Source organism: Alligator mississippiensis, chromosome 5 (assembly GCF_030867095.1).
Source record: "Alligator mississippiensis isolate rAllMis1 chromosome 5, rAllMis1, whole genome shotgun sequence".
Lineage (NCBI taxonomy): Eukaryota > Metazoa > Chordata > Crocodylia > Alligatoridae > Alligator > Alligator mississippiensis.
The window spans coordinates 77,917,886-77,935,113 of record NC_081828.1 but is presented as its reverse complement, the minus strand read 5'-3'; the positions used below and the strand labels follow the sequence as shown (position 1 = coordinate 77,935,113).

Sequence of the window (17,228 nt, the reverse complement as noted above, 5' to 3'; positions counted from 1 at the left end):
CCACCCCCACCCACCCGCGTGTACCCCCTAAGACCATCTCAAGTCCTCAGGTACACATGTCCCCAGTTGACAACCCCTGCTATAGTTAATGAAACTTCTGATTCCTAGGCATTTTTACAAATACTCCACAGCTGTCCAAATAACTTTTCTCCTCAAACCATAGCAGGTTGATCTTGAGGCTTTGTTCACGCAAAAAAGTACAAATCATGTTTAAAACTATATGCATGTGGAGTCTACTTTCCTACCAGAGTAAAATATGTATTTATTTTCACAGAGATCATGATTATCATGAGGATTTGTCTGTTTGTGTTTAGGGTTTTTAGCAGCTAGGCTTTGTTGGTGATAGTAGTAAGTCTTTTTTATGCTATTACAACAATGCTGTTCTAACTGGAAAGTCAACCTAGGCCTGGAATCGGCAACCCTTGGCATGCATTCTAGAGCGTGGCATGTGAGGCCATTTTCCTCTGTATGCCACAGCCAGCCCGAACCCTGGGCAGCTGCTGCTGGCCACAGAGCCCGAGCTGCTTGCAGCAGCTGGCTGGGAGGCTGCAAGCCCTGCTGCAAGTGGCCCACGCTCCATGGCAGAGCCTGGGCTGAGTTTAGCAGGCAGCCTGGAAGCTGTAAACATCTGCATGTCGCTCTGTAGCCCCAGCACTGGATCTGTGGCGATGGTGGCTGAGTGCGCCTCAGGGTGCACAGCTGGGAAGGAGTCTAGGGCAGCTGCCACCGTGGAACTGGTGCCAGGGCTGTGGATCCCTGTGCAGCTGTTTGCAGCCTGCCACCTGCTGCAAGAATCAGCAGCCCTAGCCATGGCCATTCTCCTTGGTGGAGACTGGCCTCTGGGCAGGAGAAGGTTGTGGCATGAGCTCTCCATTTGCCTGCCTTGCAGGTCCTGGAAGAGGAGCTGTACTGAAGCTCAGAGGGTGCAGACCATCTCTTCTCCCACCCTTGCAGCTGACAGTTGGGCTGTGGGCACACAGAACAGGTTGGTCCCTCCACCCCCCCCACCCCACTTGCCCTTGAAAACAGGTTGGTCCTTCTCCCCCCTCCCCCACTGGTGTCCCTCTTTCTAGAGCCAATGAAGTGGGGTAAGGCCCAAACCTGTGGCTTATTACAGGGGAGGGGGTGGTTAGATACGCCCTACTTGGGCCAACAGCTCCACAGGGCTCCACAGCCCCGGCATTAGCTCTATGGCAGCAGCCACTGAATGCGCACCTCTGGGCAGATGGCAGGGGAGAGTCCAGAGTTGTGCTTCCCCAGGCCCTTTCCCAGCCATGTACCCAGAGGCATGGGCACAGCTGCCACCACCATGGAATCAGCGCTGGGGCTCCAGAGCCCTGTGTAGCTATTTGCAGCCTCCTGGCTGCCTACCACAGCTGCCCCAGGCTCTGGGCAGCTGCAGCAGGCAGGCTGCAAAAAGCTGCAGCAGGGTCCAGAACTGGCTTGATGGTGGTGGTGGTGGTGACATGCGTGCCTCAATAGCAATGAGGATCAAGCCTCTCATGGATCCCCCACCTCTGGCATGCCAAATCAAAGCATGGGTGGAGGTTGTGGTGTTTTTGACACTGGCTAAAAACTTTTGCGACCCAAGGCCTAGGCAGCAGTGATTGGTCTTTTGATCAACCCTTTGTTGAGAACTGCTTGGCCAGACTGAGCATTTTTTTTTTCCTTTGCAGCCTTTAAGTAATAACTATTCTTCATAACACAAGGGGAAAATCCAAAGAATGCACTACATTGGTAATCTTACAGAATTCAGAGGAGGAACTGTTCAGTAAAGACCAGCCATGACCAATCGTAAACAAATGGGTATTTCCACAGTATACTTCCCATAGATCAATCAGCTCCTGGGAAGATAAATATAATGGAACGTAATGCTTCAATTCAGACTAGTCCAGTAAATGCCTAAATAATGTATTGCTTTCAAATGGAAAGGCAGGAATCTTTCTACCATCCAGCTGTGACAAGTAGAATTTATCAGGTAAATTCCCAGTGACAAGTTATTTTATAGACTTAGTAGGCCTAATTCAGTAGTGCCATAAAGAGCAGTGGTGCAAGTTGCATGCAGTAGGCAACATTCAGATCCACCTATACCAGCATAAGTGAAAATAACTATGATCAGAATCTGCGCTTCTGTAAACCGCCTCAGGAAATAAGCATAACTGATGATATCTGTTGTGTATAAGTAGTGTAAATTTAATCAGTTTGGTATTCAGTGTTTCCAAAGAAAGAGATCTGAAGCTGGAAAAGCAACTGCAAGAATGCTGGAAGGAAGCAGTAGAAAGGTAATTTCTGCTCTCTTGGAAGCGTAGCACTGGAAGAGGCCTTTTGGGCCCTCAAACATTTGCAGGCATTTGTTAATGAAAGGAATCCCCAAGATTGTCAATTGAAATCCTCACACACAACTACAAAGAACAATATTCTTTTGTTTAACCTGTTTCTAACCTGTGTACAGGACCTCCACCTGACACAGGAGGTACACGGTCCCACTAGGGGGAATGCCATACTGGGTCTGGTATTGGCAACGGGAGATGACATGGTAGCGCACCTTCAGATCGGTAGCCATCTGGGGGACAGTGATCACCTAATAATAGAATACACCATAAGACGTCGAGTGGGTAAGGTAACTAGTAGGGTGAAAGTGCTAGACTTTAGGAAAGCTGATTTCAATGAACTCAGGCGATTAGTCAAGGACGCACTGCAGAGTAGGAGATTTGGAGAAATGGAAGCCCAAGAAGGGTGGCTGTGCCTTAAGGAAATGATCCTTCGGGCACAAAGCAAGATGATCCCCGAGCGAGGCAAAAGAGGGAAAGGGGCCAGGAGGCTTCCCTGGCTGACCAGAGAAATCCAGGGCGGCCTAAGGGACAAAAGGGGAGCACATAAAAAGTGGAAACAGGGAGAGATCACCAAAGATGAATATACCTCCTCTGCTCGTGCTTGTAGGGAGGCAGTTAGATGGGCCAAAGCTACCATGGAGCTGAGGATGGCAACCCAAGTAAAAGACAACAAGAAATTGTTTTTTAGATATATAGGGAGTAAAAGGAAGGCCCAGGGAGGAATAAGACCCCTGCTAAATGGGCAGAAACAATTGGTGACAGACAGGGGGGACAAGGCTGAACTCCTCAATGAGTTCTTTGCTTCAGTGTTCCTAAGTGAGGGGCACAACAAGTCTCTCACTGGGGTTGTAGAGAGGCAGCAGCAAGGCACCAGACTTCCATGCGTAGACCCTGAGATGGTGCAGAGTCACTTGGAAGAACTGGATGCCTTTAAGTCGGCAGGCCCGGATGAGCTCCATCCGAGGGTGCTGAAGGCACTGGCCGACATCATTGCAGATCCATTGGCTGCAATATTTGAACGCTCGTGGTGCACGGGCCAAGTCCCAGAGGACTGGAAAAGGGCCAACGTGGTCCCCATTTTCAAAAAGGGGAGGAAGGAGGACCCGGGCAACTATAGGCCAGTCAGTCTCACCTCCATCCTTGGTAAAGTATTTGAAAAAATTATCAAGGCTCACATTTGTGAGAGCCCGGCAGGACAAATTATGCTGAGGGGAAATCAGCACGGGTTCGTGGCAGGCAGATCGTGCCTGACCAATCTAGTTTCTTTTTATGACCAGGTTACGAAACGCCTGGACACAGGAGGAGGGGTGGATGTCATATACTTAGACTTCAGGAAGGCCTTCGATACGGTATCCCACCCCATACTGGTGAACAAGTTAAGAGGCTGTGACTTGGATGACTACACAGTCCGGTGGGTGGTGAATTGGCTGGAGGGTCGCACCCAGAGAGTCGTGGTGGATGGGTCGGTTTCGACCTGGAAGGGTGTGGGCAGTGGGGTCCCGCAGGGCTCGGTCCTTGGACCAATATTCTTTAATGTCTTCATCAGCAACTTGGACGAGGGAGTCAAATGTACTCTGTCCAAGTTTGCAGATGACACAAAGCTATGGGGAGATGTGGACACGCCAGAGGGCAGGGAACAGCTGCAAGCAGATCTGGACAGGTTGGACAAGGGGGCAGAAAACAACAGGATGCAGTTCAACAAGGAGAAATGCAAAGTGCTGCACCTAGGGAGGAAAAATGTCCAGCACACCTACAGCCTAGGGAATGACCTGCTGGGTGGCATGGAAGTGGAAAGGGATCTTGGAGTCCTGGTGGACTCCAAGATGAACATGAGTCGGCAGTGTGACGAAGCCATCAAAAAAGCCAATGGCACTTTATAGTGCATCAGCAGATGCATGACGAATAGGTCCAAGGAGGTGATGCTTCCCCTCTATCGGGCACTGGTCAGACCGCAGTTGGAGTACTGCGTGCAATTCTGGGCACCGCAATTCAAGAGGGATGCGGATAACCTGGAGAGGGTCCAGAGAAGGGCCACTCGTATGGTTAAGGGCCTACAGACCAAGCCCTACGAGGAGAGACTAGAGAAACTGGATCTTTTCAGCCTCCGCAAGAGAAGGTTGAGAGGTGACCTTGTGGCCGCCTATAAGTTCATCACGGGGGCACAGAAGGGAATTGGTGAGGTTTTATTCACCAAGGCGCCCCCAGGGGTTACAAGAAATAATGGCCACAAGCTAGCAGAGAGCAGATTTAGATTGGACATTAGGAAGAACTTCTTCACAGTTCGAGTGGCCAGGGTCTGAAACAGGCTCCCAAGGGAGGTGGTGCTCTCCCCTACCCTGGGGGTCTTCAAGAGGAGGTTAGATGAGCATCTAGCTGGGGTCATCTAGACCCAGCACTCTTTCCTGTTTATGCAGGGGGTCAGACTCGATGATCTATTGAGGTCCCTTCCGGCCCTAACATCTATGAATCTATATCTGGAACAGCAAAAACATCCTGTAAAATGTCATAGGTAAAAGCAGGATTGATGAGGGTACCATTAATAACCTCCCATTACAGTGACAGGAAGTGGTTAGTTTTGCTGCAGAGGAAGGGATACCCTTCCCCGCCCCTTCACACACACTCACACATACCCACAGAGTCCATGCTAGTTTGACCTATGTGAAAAAATCCTCCATGATCTCAAATTTGACAGTCAGTGGGTGTGTCTACACAAAACACGTTAGACTAATATAACGTGCAGTTAAGTGTCACTGTCTACACATATGGCACTTACTGCACAGTAGATTAGTCTAATGCACCATTTGCTAGTCCTGACGGAGACAAGCACTAGAAAACGGCGCATTAGTTTAATGCTCTGTAGCGCATGTGTAGATGCTGACCAGGTGCAATTTGTTCCTGGTCAGCCCAGACAGCAGGAGGCCACGGCTACTGCCTGGCTAAGCCCTGAGCTCCAGTGAGCGGGGGACAGCTGTCCCAGAGTGGGTGAGAGTTCCCAGCCATGCAGAGCTTGTGATTGCAGCCCAGCTCAGCAGCACTGGCTTGGGGCAATTCCCCATGCCCAAGCAGCAGCAGCACCCTGAACTGTCTCCTTCCTTTGCTTGCAGGTGGTGGAGGAAGTCGGGATGAACTTGCTGGATCAGTTAGTCATCAAGAAAGGTAAGGAGGTATCTGCCCTGTCAGTGACCTTGGACCCTACTCCTGTCTCCAGGGCCAGCTCTCGGCCCATTCCATCCCCTGGACCTCGGCATCACTCTGCCTCTCAAGGCATTCAGTTGGAGGGAGGGCAGCAATGAGCAGGGATCCCCTAGCCCACATCCAGACTCCTGCCCAGTGCTGGGGGAAGGTGGGAGCTGAGCAGTGCCAGGACTGGGGTGAGATGCGGGTCCCCCCAGTTCTGCTGCTGGTCAGCTCCCACCTTCTCCCTGCACTGGGCAGGGGCAGGGCGTGGGCTAGAGGATCACAGCTCATAGATGTGCTCCCTCTGGCTGAGTGCTGGGAGGCAGGGTGACCTCAAGGCACAGAGGTTAGCACTCACTGAGAGCTGGCCCCAGAGACCAAAGGAGGGTCTGAATTCACCCAACAGGTGGATGCCTCCTTACCTTTCTTGGTGACAGACTGATCCAGCAAGTTCATTCCAGCCTCCTCTACTGTCTGCAAGCAAAGTGAGGAGAGAGATCAGGGCACTGCTGGTGCTCGGACACAGGGCATCACCCTAAGCCAGCACCGTCAAGCCAGGATGTGATCCTGAGCTCCACATGACTGAGAGGTCCCTCTGGCTCTGGGACAACCCCCTCAGCACTCCCTGGAGCCCAGGCCTGACCTCTGTGTCCCCTGTCAGCCCGGGCTGGCACCTTGGGGAGCCTGAAGCTCCCCCTGGCTGCTTCGCAGGGGGCAAGCACAACAGGGGGGCAGGAGCAGCCCTGGACTGAACTGCTACCTTTGGGAGCAAATTTGCTTGTGACATGGGCGCACATTCAGACATATGCCTGGGTGCAGTTTAATGCACTTGAATTTTCTGTGCAGAAAATTCAGGTGCAATAATTGCATGCATAGATGTGCCCAATGTGAATCACACTGGAAGAGCAGGTCCAACCAGCCAGAAACCCTTGGGTTTTCTAGTACTGGCAGGATTATCTCAGAGGAAGGTGAAAAAAGGAAAAAAAATAGCCAAGAATCCAGTAGCATCCATGAGGTGGGAAAAACTGCCTTCCTGGCCCCAAATGTCAGCCAGGAAAAGTTCCAAGGCCGTCCAACTTCCATGCCACATCAGTTACCTCCTATGCCCCAGCCTGGCGACTGCAAACATGTGGCTCATTTTTACCAATGTAAATCCATGGTTATTTTGATGAACTTAGTGGAGCTGTACTTGTGTCGGTGTACAGAAGAGGAAGATAGTGCAGCTTTGGTGCATACTGAAAAAACAGCTTTGAAGAAAGGATACTTCACAATATTTCTTCTTGCCAAAAGAATTTTCTGCGTTAGAAAGGCAGACTTGATAGATGAGGTTTCTTGCTTTAAGATGCTGGGTTGATAAAAAATTTATGGATTTCAACCTGCTTTTGGGTTTTGATCTGGAATTGAGATGTATCTGATGTAGAAAGGAAATCTGTTGTTTTACATGATGCTGTAGCATCCATGGAGTCAAGAAGTCTTATTTTTACCAAAATAAAAGAGACATTTCTTACTTTAAAGAGTGCTGTGTTATTTAAATTCAGAAAACTGCTGTTCAAATCAGAGCTCCAAGTGGGTGTTTTTAAGCTATGCTGCCACTTTTTACTGCTGCCCTTGGGAGAAAATAGGATAAATGTCAGGGCATGCTATGTTTTCAATGATGCACATGTTCTTTGGCCCTGCTCTGTCCACTTTTATTGATGATAGCACTGTATCTACTCTTTTGTTCATTGCACATAAATATAGGAGAAAAATATATCTAGAAGAGCCATAGCTGCATAATACAGGCTCATTTTGAATTATATCTAAGTCACAGTATTTAGTCCTCTCAAGTATCTGATGTCACACTTTTGATGATAATGATTATAGCAGTTTGTTACCCAAGGACCTGATTCTTAACCTGCCTGAGGTCAATGGAAGAGTTTCAAGTGACATTTCTAGGAGCAAGATCATCTTGGATTTAGTTGATGCTTTAAAAAAAAAAAGTTGCGATGGAGCATTTCAGGAAAAAAGCAAACTGCTCTGCTGAAATGAAATATTCTATTTGAAATATCCTTTTAAAAATATTTCATTTTTTTTTTCTGAAGGTAATGCTCAAAACTGAAATGATTTTTATTTTTGTTTGAAGTTGCTCACAATGTGAAAACCCAGTGTTTTACAGACAATCAGGGCTCGTGGCAGAGGTGATTATCTATTATTAGACCAACAAGATTTTTGCAAAAAAAAAATTCTTGAATTGCAAGCTTTCGGGCACAAACACCCTTCATCAGGCATTGGAGAAAAGATTGTAAAAGTTCTCCTGGGTAGAAACGAAAGTTCTCCTGGGCTGCTCCACCCTGGGTCAAACTGCTGCCAGAGTTTATTGAGGCACCCTAATTGCAAGTGTTAGATGTGCCCACAGATTAATACAGCTCCTCCATTAGTAGCCTCAGTGGAAAAGTCAGTAGAAATGTTCACAGGTTGGGATGGCTTCTTCATCATTAGCAAACTTTGTAATCAGGATTGGGTTTTTCCCTAAGAAGATGGTATACCCTCCTCCTGAAACAAGAGTAGAGTTCTGAGGCAGGCTGTAATTAAGGTAGCAGCCTCATCAGCGTACTTAAAGAAACAATCGTCCCATTAGTCCTTATTGCTGCATGTTTTTTTCAAAAGTGAAAGTAAGTAGTAGTATAAAATGATATGGCTACTTGGAGCAGTAAACTACTGTATACAGGTTTCCCTTGATTTCTGTGGGTTCTTTATATGGGAATTCGTTCTTATGCAATGAGCATATTTAGACCCACAATTCATTATATGCAAGGTAAATTCACTCTTATCCAATCAGCCTAGATGCCCCCCCACCCAAGCACGTACGTCTGTGCGGGGAGGGGAAAGGGCCATTGCGCCAGCTGCCTGCAGCTGCTAGGCTGCACCATGCTCTGCCTTTCCCCCTGTGCCTGGGCTCACCCTAGCTCTTGAGGTGCACTATGTTGTGGTACAGACAGATGGTGTCGGCTGCTCCTGGAGCCGCTCCAGCATGGGCTGTGGTGAGTGCAGACAAGCAGAGCCCTGGGCAGCGTAGGGCGCAGCACTTACTCCAGCCCCAGCAGCAGCGGCCCCAGGAGCAGCCAACACCAGCTGCCTGCACCAGGGAATGGTGCAGCCTAGGAGCAGAAGTGAGTGGGGACAGGTGGAGCATGGTGCAGCCCAGCAGCTGGGACAGCTGTCGCCAGCCACTCCAGGAGCCGCTGCAGCCAGGGCTGGGGTGAGTGCCACTCTGTTCCCCCTGCTTTGCTGCTTTGTGCAGCCCCAGCAGCAGCACCCCTTTGCCTGCCCCTTCCCTAGTCCCAGCCCCTCACTCCCTCCTCCCTCCCTCACCGCCATAGGAACCTATCCCTATTTGTTACATTGTAAAGTGGGTTCACTTTATGTGAATTAGATTTATGTGCCATTCTCTGGGAACACCTGTACAGCATAAATCGAGGGAAACCTGTATCAAGGCATCAGAGGTTTCTCTTTAAGTCTTTAGTCCTATTGCCAACAAAGTCTTATATGCAGCTATAAATCTTCAGGAGTGTAATAAAGGTGAACTACATTTCACTATAATGGGATATGTTTTACACCAAGACATAGAGCATTAGGGATCCTATGTGTAATAGTCAGAACTTCCGCATATTCATGTCAGAAAGAAGGATATAGTACTGTGAACTGTGGTTTTCTTTCAACAGTATCTAAGTGTTCTTGTCCATGCCTACACTGATTCTGTTATGGCAGTGCTGCTATAGTCCAGGGGTTGATGGACGTATGTTATAAACCTTGCTCTGAAGTGCTCACAGGTCATCTTGTTACATTTTGAGAGTAGTTTGCTTTAAATAGGTAGTTCATTTTTTATGTTCAGAATATTAAAAATGCTGCAGCCAAAGCATTGAATTGAATGCCAATGGCTAAATTTTTCAGAAGTAGCTAAATGACTTCAGAGCCTAAGTTCCAGATTTGCAACATATTTAGTCACATAGCATATAGATAGGAGTAGATGCTGAGTGAATTTACAAAAGTGCCTAATTTCCACTGAAGTCAATCTGACTTTGTGGTGTTTAAACTGATGGATGCTTTTGTAGATCTCAGTTGGCATGTCTGCAACTTTTGTCACCAAATAACTTTGAAAATGTGACTCTAAGTGCCTTTTGAATAAGGGATGTAGGCACTTCTGAAAATGTTATCCTAAAGCTTGTTCAATAGTTTGAAAGACGTCCACTGATTCTAAATTAAAGTAGCTAGTGAAGATCAAATACAGCAACAGTAATTTATTAATCTTATTCCAGAAACTGTTTAATTGTTCCTAAATCTCAATTATACAAATTATTTTAAAACTACTTCAAGATTTTATACTTCTTCAAAGTCTGTTCCATGGAGCATATGACTACTATATAGTGACCTGAATCAACCATAATGCACACAAGAGCCTTTAGTCTAAATGGGCAAAACAGACAAAGGCTGGACAAAGACATGCCTTTGCTCCAGATTGAATGACAAGGGAGATAAATTAACTTGCCAGTGCCCCACTGACTAGAGTCTAATGATTAGATACTCCTGCTTCTCACTATGAGCATCTCTTCTACAGTCTTTCTCCAGGTTAACTGCTCCCATAATCCAGTGTAGAAGTTTGGTTCTTCTGTAATTATCATTAAAATATTCTCTCTGACTCAATACATACAGCAACTCACATGGTCAATTTCAAAAGTACCTTCTTTACTTCTCTCTTGTTTTTCAAATTAAGCTATCAATATTATTTAACAAATTCTAAGTCTTTCCTGGCTCATTGAAGATCTAAGGCACTGGTCTCTAACCTTTTTGTGGTGAAGGTCACTTCTTGGCACCCCAGGATCTATCGCCCCCCGCCTGCCCTGCCCCCCCACCTTCCAGACAAGTTCCCTGGGCTCTGACCCCACTCACTCAGCCCAGCCTGGGCAGCAGGAGGCATGGCTCAGCCCAGCCACATGTGCCTTGATCATAGAACTTCTGACGGACTGAGATCAACTGTCAGAGGCTCTACAATCAACCAGACAAGATCGACTGGTGGTGACCACTGATCTAAGGGCATGATGGTCACATTAAATTTCAGAAAGCTACACTATAGGCTTAGGAATAAATGTGCTGCAGTCTATTCTTCCTAATGCAATTAACATTTCTCAGTGAAGATATAGTTAATCACATTTCAGCATGACCTTTTGAGCTCCATTTTCAGTTCCTCATCAGCAAAGGTATAATTATTTGTTTCTGTCCAGTAGTACTTGAAATCTGCACAGCAGAATCAGCCTTAACATTCTGATCTAAGTCTGTGAAAAGAAAAAAAAGTCATATGTTAAAGGATCTGAATCTGATTCAGGAAGTCTGTAACTTAATGTAGTTGTGTCTAGAGTAATTGCATTTTAGTTTCTGGCAGCCCTAGAAGAGTAACCTTCTATTGCTTAAAATATGTGAGAATTTATTGGAACCCTTTGAGACTGAGGTGTGCACTTGGTGTGAAATTTGTAGTAAATGGAGCTGGCTGGCAGCCATCCAGAAAGGACAGATGCATGGCACTATTCAGTTGTGCTCTGCACTGTGGTTGACTCTAGTAAATGAGGACCCTCCAATTTGCCTTAATTTTCTCCAATTCAGCCACTCCCTTTGAGCAAACAATACATGCTTTGGTTAGATCTCTATATAAGATCGGTAATCTCATCTATTTAATGGGCAAGATGATTATGTGCCTTTTCCACCAATGTTTGTTGGGAGCTTATGACTATGAATCAAGAGAAAAAGAGAACCCTAAGTAGGAAAAACTACCCTATCAGAGCCAATGCTAGTCCTCTACCTCCTAAAGGCTAAGGACAGACCACTTGCCCCAAGCAGGGAATGAGCGGTGCCGGCAGGTGGGGCAGGCAGATCAGGGGGCACTGGGGGGAAGATGTGGGGAATAATCCCCCTCCCTGCCCCCTCTGCCTCAGAGGCCATGCCAGCTGATGTCTGTCCGCACCCATCCTCGCCACCGGAGCAGTGAGGGGGCAGCACCCAGGGGACCCAGCTCAGGTCCCTGCCAATGGGAGGGGGGGAAAGGGAATTAAACCTCTTTCTGGCCAGTTCAGCCAAGGCTACTGCCCAGGTTTGCCATTCCCCTGCCACTGGAGCAGCCAGTATGGAGAAGTGCAGGTCTGTACTGGTGGGATAGGGGAGGGAGGGGGGAAATAAACTTCTTCCTTGCTCCCTTATGGGGCCAGCATCTGGCTAGACCCCCCCCCCCCCCCCTGCCTGTCCCTGCTCTGGCTTGGGAGCAGAGGGGTAGGGACAGCCCTACTGGGCTGGAACAGAGAACCCAGCCCAGAGAGCATCTTGGGATAACGGCGAGCTCTGGTTTAACTTAAACCAGGTTGAATGTAGTATCAGACTTAACTGACTGAGCTCAAACCAGTTTATGCAATGTCTGTCCCAGATTCCTTCCTGGTTTATTTCAGACTGGTTTATATGCACTGAATGCCTGTTCTGTTACAGGTTTAAACCAGTTTCTGGTCACTTAAACCGGTTTATGTGTAATGTCTGTCCCTAGCCAAAGAGACCTGTTTAGTTTCCTTGGTCTGGCTCATTGGAAGTTACTAGGTTGCCTCTATTTTAGGCTGTCCTGTGAAGAAGCAGAGATACTCGTTAAGTGTACAGAGACTTATTGCGATTTGAATACAGATGTGTTTATTCTAGGTGCTGTCTTTCCTTTTTGTATTTTTAACGAGGGTAAAATTCGGTAATCATGTATATAGTGTCATTCTGTAATCATGTATTCCTTATACAGTGTCATTACACAGTGTCATTGACCTCAGTAGGAATGCCCAGGGGATAAGGATGGAATATCTCTTATTACAGATATTATTCTACAAACAATTTGCAACCTAAAATAAACTGACATATATGAAATAGAGAGAAACGCATGTCTGCATGCAAGTACTGAAATTCCAACATCCTTAAAAAACATAGGGAGGTGTAATAAATCTTTTCTTACTAATAGCTGAATTAATATTTCTCAAATCCAAAAGAAGCTGGTCCGATACCCAAAGGAAACAAAACTTCATATTATCTGTCAGAAATAGTAATGCTGATTTACTGATATCTGGCTTCACAGCCACAGGTACAAGAGACCTGCATGTTCCTTCTTTTTTAACAAAACCACAAGACCCAAACATGGTGTTACTTCACACTATATACTGGTTAGAGTTGACCCTTGTGGAGAGAGCCAGAAGAAAGCTTATTCATTACTTAAGTATCAGCATCAGATGTCAAAACTTTGCCAAATGAAATTTACACTATAAACTGAGTCTGTGCTTTCAGCTGTGCAGGGTGAATATCACCCAGTTTTCATTTCATTAAAAGTTAATGATAAAAATCAGGCCTTATTCAGACTCAAGATATAGTTTACCAGACCCAGTCAGAACCCTTTTCTGCTCCCTTAGAAGTCAGTAGAAACTCTTTCTTTTGTCTTCAGTACAAGACAGAGTTGCATCTGTTTGTGTTGGGAATTGAGCCATATGCTGCTCTTAGTAACATTGCAACTCTGCTGCATTGATCTTGCAAAGTGTGAGCAGAATAACCAATCTGACTGGTGCAACTCTATTCTGCTTACTAGAGCGGTATTTGGCTAAGCTAACCTAGACAGGCTTCATTTAGGTGCATGGAGCAGATTTTATAGTTGGGGGTGGGGTGGGAAATTGCGTTACTTTTCTGAGAAAAAATGCAAAATAGTTATAAAATACAGAAATGATACAAGAAAATATCTCCTTCAGTGTCACCCTTTCCTTTTGTTTTACAGAATATTGCAACATTTCAATACTACTGCAGAAGATTACACCGTCATTTTCACATCTGGAAGCACAGCTGCACTTAAGCTGGTAGCTGAAACATTCCCTTGGATACCTGAAGGCGCAAAGGAACCAAGCAGTCGGTTTTGTTACCTAACTGACAGTCATACTTCTGTGGTGGGCATGAGGGGGATAACTGCCATGATGAATGTGTTATCTGTTCCCGTGCAACCAAAGGACATGTTGTTATTAGAGAAAAACAAGGAACCAGCCAAAGAACAAAACTGCACAACACCACATCTTTTCTGTTATCCCGCTCAGAGCAATTTTTCAGGTACCAAATATCCTCTGTCATGGATTCGGAAGATAAAATCCAGAGAGCTCTGCCCTGGCAGAATACCTGGGAAGTGGTTTGTTCTACTGGACGCAGCTGCTTTTGTCAGCACCTCTCCGTTAGACTTAACAGTTCACACAGCAGACTTTGTTGCCATTTCATTCTATAAAATCTTTGGCTTCCCCACTGGTTTAGGAGCACTTCTGGTAAACAATGAAATCGCTCCTTTTCTAAGGAAGATCTACTTTGGAGGAGGAACTGCAGCTGCCTACCTTGCTGGAGAGGATTTCTACTCTCCAAGACAATCGGTAGCAGAAAGGTAATACATTGTTTAACAAAACTGGGATTCATGCTGATACCTATTTGCATTAAACAAACTTACTCATTCGGCAGTATTTATTAGACTCTGAAATAAATCTGTGTTTACTTATGCAGTTAGAAATGTATTCCCTCTCTAGTTCTATCTTAGCATTCCTTTATCTTATTAAAAACCACCAAAATGACACCATTGGCTCTGACTGCTAAAAGCGCAAAATACTGTCTGATGACCTGGAAGTCAATCAGTGACTGAACTGAATTTTATATTTGAAGAACCTCACTGTCAGAGTGATTTGTTTCTTGAAATTCCAAGTTCTGAGCAACTAAGTCACAGTAGGACATGTTGAAAACTGGAAGTTAAAAGTCAATAGGTCCTACAGATCAGATGGCTCAGCACTGGTGTTAATCAGAGGTTAATCAAAGTTAAAAATCTGTGATTAAAATAAAATATACAGGACAAATTATCAACACTGTTGGGTTTCTAGGAGCAGGAAAGAGCTGTGGTGGCCAGAAAAAAAGTAGAGTATAGTCAAGGTGTAACCCTCTGCTAAGCAGCCAAAGGTGGGTTTGTTAGGAAAGATGGGGCCATGGCTAGGCTTCCTGTCCCCTAAAACAGGCCCTCTGGAAACTGGAATGAACAGGTCACCAATACTTGTACTCATTGCACATCTTCCCTGGTGCTAAAACTACCCTTATAAATGCATTTATATGAATGGCTTCTTTTTTCAAATTCATCACATGCAGCACAAAAGGCAGGCTTTTATTAGCCTTTAATATTAAACTATAGTACTTTATGGGGAAAAAATAATATGTAAAACCAATTATACCCTTCATTCATTTATAAAAGTAACCAGAATAATTGATAAAACTCTTGGAATAGGTATACTAGCTGTCTGAAATCCTATGTCTGCCATAATTTAACTCTGTTCTCTTTATGTGGAGTGGTACCTACTGTGTACATTCCTCATGTAGGAGTACACTCTGAGTGCATCCAGGTTATCCTAGATGCCTTCATTCATGTTGGCTGCCTTTCACAGCAACAGACCGTTTATTTTCAATAGAGGGAATGTACACTTAGGAACAGATTCTATTCCACCTGTTACTGGTCTCAGTGGTCTCAAGTGCCTGGGTATAATTCTGTTCTCCTCAGTCCTTCATCTCTAACCCAGCTCAGATTTCTGGTTCTAAGCTCAGCCAATGAGGGCTATAAATATGATGGAGTTATATTTGAAAGTGTGCTAATGAGTATAATGAAAGGGAACTGACATGATAGGATTCCAGGAAACCCCCAGAACCATACAAGCTAAGTATAAAACCACTCAGATTTCAGCTTTGCATAGTTTGCCTGCACCATAGAATTCTAAAAGTAATTAGGAATTGGTTCTTATCTGTGCTGTAATTTGATGTTGATTTGTGTAGGTTCTATATTGTAGAAGATGAAATATGTTTTGGGAACTGGTTCTGGATCAATTTTTTCTTTTGTTGTTGTTTAGAAAAATGAATCTGGGCTTGAATGGAGTATTTTTTCATGGCATCTCTCTCTTTCAAGAGTTTTCAGGGGATGGGGTTATTAGACTTTTGTTTGAGATGGTCAAACTGGAGGCTACAGGCTATTATGGAGCTAGACTGTTCTCAGTGGTGACAGATGACAGAAAAAGAATCAGTGGTCACAAGTTGAAGCAGGGGAAGTTTAGGTTGGATATTAGGAAAAACTTTCTCAGTGGTGAAGCACTGGAATGGGTTACCTAGGGAGCATGGCGGAATCTCCATCCTTTGAAGTTTTTAAGGCCTAACTTGGCAAAGCCCTGGCTGGAATGATCTAGTTGGGAATAGTCCTGCTTTGATCAGGGGGTTGGACTAGATGAACTCCTGAGGTCCCTTTCAATGCTAACTTCCTATTATTCTGTGATATGATTCTATGTCCTAAGAGGAAGCTATTTTTTAAATTTATTTTCATTAGAAATTGAGCAAATTCACTTGTGTTCCAATCTGATTCTGCAGCTGAGATAGACATAGGCACCATCCTCATAAATGAGATAACCTAAGTTACCCAAAGGCTATACCTGGATGCATAATAAGGTACCCAGTCATTTCACATACCTAAGTATAAAAGTCTAAATGTAAGATTTTAGTTCTTCTGTCAAAACATCAGTATTTGAATATTAGCATTTAAACTTTCTTGGTTATTTTGAAGTCCTGATATTTTAATGTCATTTATATGGAAAGTGTAGATAGTAATGGCCAATCAAATTATGTAAGTCCAAAGTTTTGACTACTAAATTTGAAATTTTCATGGCTATGTCAGGAATTTTGTTGCCAAGTGACTGGAAACGTGGGCTACTTTGAAAATCTCAGACAGAAACTTGCAGCTACTTTATTAGAGGCTATTTTATAAGAGGCTAGTATGTTTTTCTAAAGAAGGTTGAAGATAATACTAAAAAAAATAAATTATAGTCATAAGTGTAACCCCCTGGGTTGCAAAGGGTTAAGCATTTTTTACAGATAAAATGCTTGGCATTGCAGCTGTGATGTTTAAAATACACTTCATTGCCAAAGCTAATATGCTAATCATATTTCTGGGCCCATGTTTCCAACTCTGTGCAGGTGACTGAAACTGAAATCATCTGGGCTAGGGACAAACACTACACAAACGGATTTAAGTGATCAGAAACTGGTTTAGACCTGTAACGGAATATAAGTTCAGTGCCAAAAAACAGTATGAAAATGGCTGAAACTGGTGTAAGATAAACCTGGTTGAATGTAGTATCAGACTTAAGTGATTTGGGTCAAACTGCTTTATTCAATGTTTTTTCTAGACCCCTTTCTGGTTTAAGTTAAACCAGAGTACCCCGGCACCCAAGATGCTTTGCAGCTGTGGCTGGGCTGGGATGTGTTATCTGCTCCAGAGAGCAGAGCTGGCCACTAAGAGGTTTCTCTGTGTGCGTCTCCAGTTTCACTGGGACAGGCAGACAGAACAGTGTCCACTTAGAGCTTTTTGGATCTAATCAACTGGTCAGCTGATGATGTCCCCCCATTCCTTCCTTGGAAAAATCTTTTTAAGAAGAGCTTAAACTAAGGAGAGAGGCTTTTGTTTTGTTGATGGGCTGATAACAATGTTTATCATCCCCATGATAAACACTGTGGAGGAAGCCAGCAGGGGGCTGATAAGTGTTTATCAGCCCCCTGCTGGCTCCCTTGCCTGTCAGGTTTGCAGACAGTATGAAGAAGCAGGGAGTGGGAGATTGTATCATCAACAGATGCATGCACTGC

General features: G+C 45.1%; 1 protein-coding gene across 3 annotated transcripts in view; it reads left to right on the top strand.

Moving 5' to 3' along the window:
• Positions 1 to 17,228, top strand: part of MOCOS (molybdenum cofactor sulfurase) — a 416,196-nt gene that overhangs the window by 131,208 nt on the left and 267,760 nt on the right. For all 3 annotated transcript variants that reach the window (XM_019485741.2, XM_019485749.2, XM_014602528.2), the window contains exon 4: positions 13,318 to 13,959. In XM_019485741.2, coding sequence (XP_019341286.1) covers positions 13,318 to 13,959 — 642 coding nt within the window. The remainder of the gene's footprint in view (positions 1 to 13,317; positions 13,960 to 17,228) is intronic.